At 36.3% G+C, this 13,513-nt stretch overlaps 1 protein-coding gene across 1 annotated transcript in view; it reads right to left on the bottom strand.

Moving 5' to 3' along the window:
• The window catches only part of Cad87A (Cadherin 87A), a 106,170-nt gene extending 92,973 nt beyond the window's left edge, over window positions 1–13,197 (bottom strand). The window contains exon 1 of the mRNA XM_074176224.1: window positions 12,971–13,197. Coding sequence (XP_074032325.1) covers window positions 12,971–13,147 — 177 coding nt within the window. The 5' untranslated portion in view covers window positions 13,148–13,197. The remainder of the gene's footprint in view (window positions 1–12,970) is intronic.
• Between the last annotated feature and the right edge of the window lie 316 nt (window positions 13,198–13,513).

Here is a 13,513-nt window from a genome sequence, read left to right as displayed (position 1 = left end):
TATTATACAAACTGTATAAACAAAATAAATAACGATGAACATGAACTTGAAAATCTGATGAAAAATCAAATTTCCGTGACAACATCTGTCAGAAAAAATTTTAATAATACCATTAGAAAACTTCAGATAGATGAAGAAACTTTCAACAGAGATATTCAAATAATACAGACTACACTTCAAGATTATGCAGACGAATTTTCCTTAATCACAATGAAATTAAAAATTTTTGGAATTAGCTGATCAACTCATGATAAGCTATAACTATATTGAAGAGAACTTAGATGATATCTTAAATGCTATCACTTTTGCAAGATTAGGAATAATCCATTCTTCAATAATAACACCTGAACAACTAGTAAGTTCACTGCAAGAAATCTCTCAAAGCTTACAAAGACATGATCTACCTTTACTAGCGAAAACCTCAAAAATCGCCCAATATTTAGAAATCATCGAGCTAGAAGCTTTTCAAACTCAGCAAAATTTAATATTCATTTTGAAAATACCCTTGATTGACTCACAATTATTTACTATGTATAACCTATTCCTTATCCCTATTAAGGACAACAGAACTGATTTACATCACGTCCTTTCTGTAAACTCAAAATATATCACGAAAGATGATGACAGCTTACTATTTGCTATTGTACCAGATCCAAAACTATGTAAAACATTATTACCTAAGCTATTGCTATGTTCCAAATTATATGTATATCCTATTAATGAATACGCTCCATGTGAAGCGAAACTATTTAGAAATTCTGAAGTCATTCCTGATAATTGTCAAAGTCTTATAATATATACACAAGGGTATAACATTCAGCAACTTGAAGATAACATATGGCTAATCATTGTTGCATAACCATTGCACATTACAATCAATTGTGAAAATAAAAACACAGTTACAGAAGTCATCTATCGAAACTGTATTTTTGAGCTTAAAACTTCATGCAATGTATTTATAGGCATAACTAAAGTCCAAGCTATATCAAAATATGCTAAAGATTCTACCTATGTCGAAGCAGAACCACATTCGATTAACATTTCATATGAATGTTGTGCAGATTTACCAGCTAAGTTGAAGTTGCCTGATTTAAAACCTTTAAAGCTAAGTAACTTGAACATAGACGATTTGGAAATTGCTAAACACAAGCTTGACCAAAATTCTAAAGTACTTGACTATCTTATTAATGAACCCTTTGTGAATAAACATGTTTCCTGGTTTACTTACTTTACCATTACCATTGTTGTAGTAATTATAATTGTGTTGTGCTGTTACCAATGCAAAAGACGAAGACGAGCAGTATTGGCCATACAACCTGAAGACTCTCCACCGTCTCCACCCCTAGACCGAAACAGAAGCAGGTGCTTTACGAAGAATTTTACGTATTTTACCCAGAAGACGACCCAACATCAGAGAATACCCCGATGAGGATGATCAAGTCAACCCATTAAGAGACTTTTCACCATAATTGTGAAAACATTTATATTCGTATATGCCTACATGTAACCATTTATCATAACCATATTGCTTTTGATGTTTAATTATATTATTTTATTTAACGGAGGTGCATTGAACAAATCAAGTAATTTTGGAAAACCATTATTCAATTTTCTAAAAGACAATGCAACTTCTCATTAACTTTTTTCTACGGAAGGGAGTTGTTATATATTCCAATACAATGGGTCTTTTATAACCCTATTGCGCATTATATATAAGGGTCACCCTGAAACTAGTGCGTCTTAATTAAAAGCGCAGATTCATTTCCTGTGTTTCACAGATGCTAAATCATCACTTGGAAACATATAAATTCAATTCTTCGAGACTCGCCCGCATTACTAGTGCGGTCCCTGACTAACGTTACATCTCCTAGAGTCCTGGCGCGATTCAACACAGTTCTAGTACGGTCACTTGCTATCGTAATATCGACTAGTTTCCTGGTGAACCTAACCAGTATAGGTTAATAAAGCAAACAAAGAAACAAACAATGAAACAATAAAGAAGTAACAAGTAACAAATAGAAAGTGTTTTTTGAAAAGTCTTCGAGCAAAGCTACGATACAACATGCATGTTTTGGAATATATAACATGCATGTTTCTGAGAATTTATTGTTTGTATACTGACGTTTTTTCTCTCTGGGATCTTATCTTTCAGCTTTTTTTGAAAGTTTTTCAATTGCATGTTTAAATCCTCTATGATTCGTTTTTGTCCTTCAATTAGATCGTTTAGTTCCATTTCCATCTTAATGGCTTCCTGGGTGAAATTTTCATATTCAATTTTTAATTTTTCGGACTGTTTACTTCTCAGCACTGCATCATCTGTTAAATCCTGAATTGTTGTCTCGAGTAAGCTAATTTCTTCCTTGTTCCATATTTTTTTCCTTCTCACAACAGAAAAAATGATTGTTATTAAGAAGTTTGACATTTTTCCTTGCTCTATTGAGACACGTTTTATGAAAAATTTCAAGACAATTTATACATGTTGAATACGTTGAACGTTTTTTGCAACATATAAAAGTACCACTATTATTGTTTTGCATGTTGCTCACCCGAGCACCCGAACACACGCCAATAACTGATAGATGGATAACGCAGGACTCGATACAATATAAGCATAACCTCTCTATGGCCTGGATCGATTACCGTAATGCATTTTATACATAGGTTTGTTCTAGCAAGAAATTTCGGATGGTTTGAAGCTGGTGTTATGGACTGGCCAACTGCGCATGTATGCCGTGAGACTGGTTGAAAATAGTTAGGGATTCATGTCCTGCTAGAACGCTTATTTGTGTTGATAAATGTCAATTGTCAAATTGTCATTTAAACTGACTTATTAGTTGGAAATTTAAAATTTATATTTTGTGCAGCGAAAAGTGAAGGTGAAAACCGATAAAAATGAACATATTGAATTGGCTTGAATAGTCATCGGCTTGGTCAAAATGGAAAAATTCAAAATAGAAGAAATGTTAAAATTGGAAAAAGAAAAGTTATAAATAAGAAAGAAGAGAAATGAATTATTAGAAACAAGAAATAATTTGCTCAGACAAATGAGCAAAAATAAGAATTCAGATGTTGATAAATATTCTGAATTCAATGTTAGTATGAGGGATTTAGTTTGATATCTTATGTCATACATAGGGTTCCTGTTATGTGATTTTATATAGAAAGAAGTTATTAGTTTATGTGTTAGGACGAGTACTTTACGACCTGATTAACAGCCCGTTAAAATAATCAGTGCTGGGGCTGTGCTGTCTCTCTAGCAAATCACAGGATGTGGTGTCATTCTCAGCACCGATTACTTTAATTGACTCTTAATCCGGTCATAAAGTACCCACCCTTTAGCAAATTATATTTTTATACTGTTTTAAAAATCATTCTTATTTTACCTGAATGGATGTTTATTTAACTTATGCCAAACAATGAAATGAACATCAACAAACAGAAATATTACAATTTTTTTGCTATCTTGAAACTTGTCAAGCTACAAAATTTCTGTGGTATGCAGCATCTCTATTGATGTGATTATCTTCATTCTCTTCCTCATGGTGATGAAACAGCATTTCGACAAGTTCCTCATCATTGGATGATTCAGAATTATTTCCCCAATCTGATTCAGAGCTTGATGACTCTGATGACATTTCGGCTAATCCTACCTGTAATAATGGAGTTGAATAGTTGATGCATAGTTGAAAATCACCAAATGCTTGCTTGATTTTCGTTCGAAAACATAAAATCATTTTACTCACCTGAATTCCCAAACGCAAATATGAAAAAATTGACAGTTTTGAGGATTGCCGTTCTATAAAAAACAAGATTTTTAAACCAATTATCAGGCCACTAAATATTTCTATTTTGATTTCTCATTTCTTTAGTACATAACATAACCAACAAATCCATATTCCAAAATCATAACAAACGTGATATCGGATCACTCCGAATATTTGCGTATGTCACAAACTGAAAATCCTTACGAATTCCTCTGGACTACTTCGACAGTTCTCATACGGTTTGCAAACTGGATTTCGACTTCGCTAGAACATGCGACTATTAGTTCGAATCCTGGATTTGCTTTGCTAGAACGCCTATACTCGTATGCGCATGCTTCGTACGATTCCGTATCGTTAGAAATCGCTGCTAGAACAAACCTATAATATCGCATTAGCTCATCTTGCATTTGCTCAGATGACTTGGGGTACCCAAGTCATCTTGGTCATCGGGGAAGAACAAAGTTGCTGCAACAAATATGCCTGCCGTTCCAATCTTACCCTACTCGTTTGGAGTAGTGAAGTGGACTCGGGAGGAGCTGTATCAACTCGACGTAAAGTGCCGAAAAATGATGCATCTCTATAGGAGTTGTACAGTTGTACTTCCCCCGACAACAGGGAGGCCGTGGACTTTTGGTTTGGAGTGTCTGCATGACAGAATGGTACTGGATATATTATGTAAAGTCGTCAGGAGTTTGGATCCCCTTCTCTGCATGGTCCGTGACCATGAGAGAGCAGGAATTGGAGCATTTCTTTTTAGGGCAGCTGCCCGAGTAGCTGATGAACTCGGTACAGTTTTCGACACTGAACGAGGTGACCATAACTCTGTCACCGAGTTGGAACCCGTTCAGCAAAAAGCTCAGATAAAAGCGGCAGAGATCACCTCACTTCTGCGGAAACACAAGAATAAGCCAATGCATGGAGTCTTCTTCAATAACATTGGATACTTCGGCTTATCAAAGCGCCTGACGTTCGCTTTTCTCAATTCGAGTGGGCTGAAGTCGAAAACTGAGGGGTTCATCATGGCTTGCCAGGATGGTGTCTTCAACACCTCAATCTACCGCAGTCGCGTGATGGGTATAGAGGTTTCCAACACAAGGTGCAGGGCCTGTCGAGAGGCGCCCAAGACTCTAATGCACTTGCTATCAGCATTTTCAGCATATGCGGTCTCGGCCTATATCAATCGACATGACGCAGCCCTAAGACTGCTATATTACCATCTACGGCACTCTTACGGTATTGACGAGACACCGGTGTGGCCCTACGCTCCGGGGGATATTGAATTCGTTGTGGGGAACGAGAAGTGCCGAATTTATTAGAAATATTCGTTCCCCACCCTCAGGCTCATTCAAGCTAATAACCCTGATGTAGTCCTTCTCGACCATCAGAGCAAAACGATATTTGTCGTGGAGTTTTCAGCTCCTGGCGAGACGAATATCATCAGAAAAGAGAAGGAAAACGGATAAAATATCGAGATTTTCTACTTCGAACTCGGCAGACTCTATCCAGATCACTCTGTCAAGATGGTTGTTCTGATTATTGGAGTCCTTTGTGGAATGATGTCCTCTCTTCTTTCGAATCTTGAAATCACACCGGCTTGCCGCAACAAGACAGAAATCTTAGCCGGATAGAGGCAGAAGGCTGTCATTCTTGGCTCACTGCGCTTGCTCGTTGGTCCGAAAAGTAATTTTAATAAATAGATAAGTCGGAATTGAATTGCAGATGATCTTATGAATAGATACACGTAGAGTGTAGCGATCTTCGCTTTTCCATATTGAACCAACAAGTTTCTCACAGCTTTGATGATATTCTGTTCCTTCTACGTACAGGAGGCAGGAGTTTTGAATCTTTTGCAGTCCTTTCTTGTTCCTAATTGTGAGACTTGGTCCATAGAGTCCAGCTGCATAGTTCGAAGATGAAAGAATCAGACTGTCACATTGAGTAATTCTTGTGTTTTTAGAGAGGAATTTTCGATTTCCGTAAATCAGCTTGAGTGAAAGGTAAGCTTTCCCGATCAGTTTATTCATTTGGGAATTAAATCGTAGATTACTGTCTATAGTCACTTCAAAATTTTTTTATTCCTTCACAATTTCCAATCCATTAGAGCCTATAGTAATATTGAGTTGTTGTTTTACAATATCTCTGTGATTTTTTGGACCAAGTATTAGTATTTTCGATTTTGATGTATTATGTATTCATCAAACACATTTTCAGCAAGGGATGATAATGTGTCGAGATCATGACTGATCCGCTTATTAGCGTCATCTACCCTGTGTGGTTCAAAAGATTATTAGATTTGAGTATCATCACCATAGAGATGTACACTGCAATACTGATGGTATTTCACTAATTGACTGGTGTATATTGTAAATAGGAGAGGATCAAGAATTGATCCCTGAGGAATGCCCGTCTTTAGATTCAATGGTGTGGAATATACTCCGCCAAGAACAACTTCCTGGCGTCTGTTGTGTAGATAGTTTCAAAAAAAAAGAACTGAATCATCTGACAAGTCAATATAGAGTAAGATCGACAATAACAGCTCATGATTGATGGTGTCAAATGCCCTGCTGAAATCCAAAAGAGCCAGGACGGTACATTGATTTCGGTCACTCGTTTTGAAAATACATCGGTTGCCTTCAGTAGATCTAAAACCCGATTGTACTGTTGGTAGTATTTTATTAGTACCTAAATATGAGCGAAGCGGTTGTTCTATCATTTTTTTTATTATTTTAGAGCAAGCAGGAAGGATGCTGATGGCCCGCAAAACTTTCAGTTCTACCGGATTATTGTTTTTTGTTATTGGAGTTACCAATGTTACTTTCCAGATAGTAGGAAAAAAGTTCTTTTCTATACAAAAGTTGATGATATGCCTTAAATAAGAAAGAATGAAAGGACAACACAATGAGATAATTTTTATACTGATCCCATCACATCCGATGGAATTTTTTTAATTGAAGATATTGTTCGTGATATGCAAAAATCGAGTGAGGTATGGTTATTATATTCATCAAGTAAAACATTTAATGGTGGGGTTATTGAAATATATTTCACAAAAAAATAATTGATGCGCTTGGCATCGTTTAAGTGAGTTGGCAGATCATCTTTTTTTTGAAGTGAATATAATATTATTTTTCAGTATTGACCAACATTGTTCAGGGTTGAAATCATCAAGTTTGGTTGATAAATGGGATTTTTTCTCTGTCATGATAGCTGGTGTTGTGAAATTACGTAGCTGTTTGTAATATACTCGGTGCTCATCAGTTGGTGATTTTTTGAATTCAAGTGAAGCCTTATTTCGCAATTTCCTTAAATTTTTAATTGGATCAGTTAGCCACGGTGCCGGAGGCTTTGTTATTCTAGAGATTGTAAAGGGAGTATGCCGGTTGAATAATTGAGTTAAATTGTCAACAAAAATGTTCAATTTCGTGTCCACGTCATCAGTTTCATAAATACTGAAAAAAGTTATTCTATGCAAGTCGAATTTCACTGGTTTAACCGTGAGGTCTACTTCAATGACGGCGATATGTAAGAGAATGGCCAGAAATATCTACATCCTCAACACCCTTCTCTACTACCTTTTCTAGATCCCACACTGCTAATAAATCTATAAGCTAAGAGCTCTGGAGACCTATTCTAGTCCGCGAGTTAATTTTTTGACTGAGTTGATGAGTTTCAAAAATTGGTAACAGGTTGGTCACATAAAATTTCCAAACATAATATATCTAAGTTGAGAAAACCCACGTAAACGACATTAGGAGTGGCAACAGATATCTCGTCGATAGTATGCTCGAGTTCAGACAGAAACAAAACCTTATCCTGTGAAGGTGGCCTGTAGATTACACCAATGGAGATATCTTTTTTTTAAATTTTATCCATAGTTGTTGAATATTAGAACTAGAATTCATTATGGCAGTGTTTAAGGTATTTTTTCAATAAATACACACACCACCATCCCTTGAATGGAGGCGGTCTTTTCTATCAATTCTATAGAGATAATAGTGCTATCTGAATCCAGTTCCTCAAGCGTATACTGGTGACCACTTTATGATCAAGGTGTTCTTCTTCGCTTTTACAGATCTTGAATGAACTACCAACTGCTTTCTTATTTGTCGGTCTTCGTAGATTGAATCTTCAACGATCGCCAACCCTGTGTGTTTCAGAAGAGATACATTTGAGAAAATCTCAGACTTTTTCAGATTAGACAACGGGTCTAGAATTATTGATTGTGTATCAATATTTTTGTTTACAAAACAACGATTGATATCAGAATTAGAAACAAATATTTTGAGCCTGTCCTTTATAAATTTAATTACTTCTGGGATGATAGATCCACTTTCAAACCATATATAAGAATGTTATTCTGCTTTGGCTCTCTCAGTGTTCAAAAGTTTTGATCGCAGGAGGTTAGTTCATTGACAGTGTGGTTCAAAGCATCAATTGTATTCTGAAACTCAGCTTTTATAGTTTTGATCTCAGCTTTTGTTTGCATACAGGAATGACCTGATTACTGATGTAGTCGGCCGATACTTGATAAAAATCCATAACGTATTGAAGAAACACTTCATTGTGAGATTTTCACTAAACAATTTCACAAAAACGCAACAAGTGTTTCTTCATACAATAGGCGTGTCTATACGGAGAGTATAGCTGACGTGCAAAAACCCTCATATGGGAAGGTTGTCGTGGGTATCAAGGTGGGAATCTGGCAACTTGATTATCCGACTACCTCATTAACAGAGCATATACGTTGTACCTGCCCCGCTGGGGACCGAATCAGGTCTATAGAGTTCGGCAGAGCCTTACTCTTACCATCTGACCTGAAAAATCACTCACCATACAAAATAATCGGCTTCGTTAAGAAGTTGGATTTGTTTGGCCGAGTGAGAATAGGTGTGAGCCACAATAAACCCTTGCGGGTCGCGGTGGAGGGTCGAACAGACCCACTCACTTTGGATCTAACCTAACCTATACTGCGTAAGTATATTCATTCTATAGTCCAACATTGAACATTCGGAAAATGTTCAGTTCGACTACTTGTTTTCTATTGAAAATGTATCTAATCATCAAAGAAACTGCAGAAAAGTCGTTAAATCAAATCAATAACGATTTTTCATTGCTTGAAAAAAAACCAGGTAACAAAATGAACTCAAGTCAATTTCGTAAAGCATGAATTCCCATGAATTGAATCCGTTGTTTCCATTTCTATTCGAACTTTATTTAATGTTTATTTTGTAATAGAGTCAAAAACAGCTATGTTTTTTTTCGTGTTATTAATTTCTGAAAGGAGAAGTTTCTCACTGTATATATTTAAGGTTACAACTAGATATGAAGGTCAGACAAGATTTATTCAAAATTTACTGAAAAATACAGGTGTGACGACACTCAGTTTTTTTTCTCAAATAGAAAATGTACTTTTATGTTAACTCGTTTGCTACGTTTATCAACTCTCAAATTTCTTTTCAAATTAGACCAGCCGTTCCTGAGTAATTGGTAGTTTCATATCATTGTTCAGAATTTGCAAACAAACTTCAATAAAAATTTTATTCGAAACGCATCTCAGTTCATCCCGATAAAAGTTCAATACGTTCAGCATCAATTTACTGGCAATATTGAAGTTTCTGGGGTGATTTTGTAAATTATACTAGACGTACTTATTTATTTTCTCACAAGTAGGATGGTATACCTAAATAAATATTTTTTTATCGCTCGAAAACACTATCGCTGAAATCAAACACGTATTGGTGGTGTGTTAACCTTATCAAGTGAAAATTTAACACAAAACTGTTTTAGTATTTTTTTATCATTTCACTGTATTTTTCACAGTTTGTTGATGAAGTTATTTATTGCTATGAGGGTTCACCCCCGACCTTTGATAGTTTCAAATCAAGCCACAGTAGGGTATGATTATCACTAAGCTGAAACATTTTTTTAATCAGTGATTTCCTGATGATCCATTAGAACCCGAAAAAACTGGTCGGTTCAATAAAATATACATAGTGAATTTGCTTTCGGGCTAACGTTTCGTTGCTGTGCCGCTGTTTCCGGTTTCAAGAGTGGGAATACAAGGAAAAATTGCATAGTCACCAGGGTCTTCCTAACATTAGTACACAGAGAAATAGCATGGTAACTGCAGTTGCTAAGAGGCCCACTAGCAACTTCAAAATCGATTTCTGCAACACCATAGATCTCAACTCAAATATAAACTCAGTGCACCAACATCCGCAAACAAAAAGTCCGCATATTCTTGCACTCATAGAAACCAAAGTCGGTGCTTCAACAAACCCCGTCAATTTCGTATATCCCGACTATGATTTACACTCCCGATTCAGACGTAACGTTGTAATATCTCTTTTTCCTAAAAGCGATCTCTCCTGTCAACGAGAGGAAATACTGAAACCCCTAAACTTTGATCTTATGTGGTTTGAAATAATATCACAGAAGATCACTAAATTCATATGCCGCGATTATCAACCACCAATCGATTCACAATATAGGGCACTATTCTATTTCTTTGCAAACTTAGACTGTCTGCTAATCATCCCAGTGTCGAAATTTCCATATTCGGTGACTTACTCAGATTATAGATGAGCCAACCGTGATGGAGAATATGCTAGACATCTGGATCTATACACTCAATCCAGAAATTTACACAATCACCGTAAGGTCTTCACTGGGATCTTCATTTTAGTGTTGAGTGAATTAATGATAAATGTTGGAGATCAATCTGAACCGCACAAAGTTTTGCATCACACATATCCTGAGTGGAAGAATCTTCTAGACCATTTCCGAAAATTTACTTGGCTAGAATGAATGCATATATTTCTTTTTTAATGAAACGAACTTCTAACGGCAAACCTAGGTTCAACAAAAATTAGAATAAATGAAATCAAAGAACTTCACATCAGAGAATTAGGGTTAAACTGTTTACCAATCCCAACGGGTCTATATCTTTCTAGTCGGCAGCTAAAGCTGTTGATCGACATCACTAACACAAGCGGATAGTTCAGTTGCAACAACAGCCATAGCTGAACAATGTGCGATCCACTCCACAGTCGATTATCTGGAAAAGGCACCATCCACTATTCCCACATTACGATCCATAATGCCGGAAATAACTTTTCGACAACGTCAAATCAGACCAATTTTGAAACAGCTCAATATCAATGATGAAGTGCCCGTCATCGTACTTAAAAGTGCGCAAATGAAGTCGCATCAGCATTTCACAGACTTCTCAACCAGCCTATTCCCAAAAAAGGCAATAAAAGTCTTGTGAATAACTATAAACCAGTCGTTTTGCTTCTGAATATATCAAAAATCATGGACAAAGCCGTTAACCATAATATTCTTGAATATTCGGAAGGCTTAAACATCTTGAGCGATAAATAATCAATATCAAGATCAAAGAACGTTTCCTTCAAGTGGCCGTGGATAAATATCTCTCGAATACTTTACCATCAACGCTGATGTTCCCCAGGGATCCATATTGTGTATCAACGACCTATTGGAAAAAACGAAGAATCCAATATATTGCTTTACTGACGACAGCAGACTTGTCTCGTCATTCCATTTGGAGATCAGGACATCGGTTGCGGATGCACAGCTCTAGGTGATTTAGAATTAGGGTAAAACTAAGCAGGTTCAATTCAATGCCACAAAAACCCAGGCATGGGTTTTTCCAAAAAGATAAATGTCTCCAAACCGGATATAATAATGTAAGGACATGAGTTGGTTAGGTGTTGAAATGGACACCAATATATCTTGGCACAATTATGTCGCTGGAATTGCAAAGGCTGCTTCTCAAAAGCTTGGAATATTGTTCCGAACCAGAAAACTGTACACACCTCATCACCTTTTGATGCTTTATAAAACTTAGATCAGACCTTCTCTGGAGTATTGTTCTCATGTACGCAGCTCCGCCCTAAACATACTCTGAAGCTGCTGGATTCTATCCAGTAAAGAGCCATTCACCTGATTGGAGACGCGAACATCACTTGCAACCTTGATAGTCTGGAACACCGAGGGAAGGTTGGGGATTTGTCTCTCTTCTTAAATACTTTTACGGAAAGTGTTCAAGTGACTTGGCACATTTGATTCCACTAAGAGCGGTACATATCAGGAATACGCAACGGACTGTGGCTGCTCATCGTTTTGAGGTTCAATTCAATTCACCTCAAACTACACTGTTTAAAAACTCTTCCATTTGGAGAACTGAGTTTATGTGGAATGAACTTCCTGAAAACGTTTTTCCAAATGGATTCATTCTCCAGCGATTCAAACTGCTACTTTTGCACAGGAACCGTTTTATAGTGAAATTATCTTATAATTTTAATTCGAAATCAGGTAGAAATTTTCCACGACTACTAAAGGGTGCAGAAAGAAATGTTTTTGTTAGTTGAAAGAGGCTCATTGTCGAACCATAATTTCAATTGTGTGAAGTCTTTTTCAATTTTCATTTGTATGTCGAACAGTTTTACTTTGATGAAATATTGCAGTGTCGTCTGCCATCGATTATCCCATTGAATAAGCAAAGTATACCAGTGCTATCCGAATTTATCTATCATTAGAACAGTTACAAAATTTCATTGACTTCTGTTGAAGAAATAAAAAAAATCGAGAATACTGCGAAATAGCTGATTTTGAATTATGAAGACGTGGTCAGAATTAGGTCTTCAAAATGTCGAGATAAGTACCTTATAAAATTCTCACCTTCTTTCTTTCGATAGGAAAAATTATTAAATACGGCATAAATCAATGTCCATCTGATACTAGTTGGGCAAGTATTTGTTTTTCGGCAGGCATTTAACAGATCCTACTGTGTAGGACCGATGGGAGAGATGCATTTTTTGAGATATCATTTCGAAATATTTATTTCCTCATATATATAAATCTCTCCTGTCTGTTAGGATCTGTATTTCCGGAAACCAGCTATATTTTCTTACGCACGAGAGTCTTAGAAAGTCGAATTTTGGATCAACGGGGTCTTACCTTTCAATGTGCGATTCCTAGAATGATTCGTGCGATTTCAGTTTTAAAAAACAGCAAAAATTCATTTCATTCTGGAATTACAAATCTGACTATATACTTGATTATTATGCATTATTTACTTCAATGCGAAACGATAAAATAGTTAAGGGCTATTAAGCAGCTTCTACATAAATTTACAGAGATAGAAGACACTGACATTAAAAATGAAAAACTATTGTACTCACTTCGTAATCAAGTGGTTTAACAACCGTCACTTCTCCAGTCGTATGATCTACTTGTAAAACATCTGTGCCTTGCAAGTCATAGTGTACGCGGCTGTTTTCAGGATCATTTCCTTGTAACGAATAAATGACGGTTCCAACTGGAGTATTTTCTGGAATAACCAAGTTGTTCATATCCATGGTGAACAACGGTGGAAGATTGGCAACACATTCTGAAAAAAAAAGATGAATTTGACTTTTCTATTACAGAAGTTTTTATTTTTGAAGTTACTGGAAATGAAAATGAAAATAATCATATTTTCCATATCTAGCACGAACAAAAATTTCTCCGAACAGGATATAATAATGTCAGGTCAGACAATTCCACTTTCTGCTTCGATAATTTTGTTGGGGGTTAAAAGGGACATCAATATGTCTTGGCACAATCATGTCGCTGGAATTGCAAAGGTTGTTCCTCAAAAGCTTGGAACACCGCTCAGAACCAGAAAACTATACACACCTCAGCAACTTTTGATGCTTTATAAAGCTCAGATCAGACCATCTCTG

Source organism: Leptinotarsa decemlineata, unplaced genomic scaffold (assembly GCF_025532065.1).
Source record: "Leptinotarsa decemlineata unplaced genomic scaffold, Ldec_3_MD MMD2_P_RNA_scaffold_14, whole genome shotgun sequence".
Classification (NCBI taxonomy): Eukaryota; Metazoa; Arthropoda; class Insecta; order Coleoptera; family Chrysomelidae; genus Leptinotarsa; species Leptinotarsa decemlineata.
The sequence above is the reverse complement of the archived record's forward strand: the minus strand, read 5'-3'. Positions and strand labels throughout refer to the sequence as shown.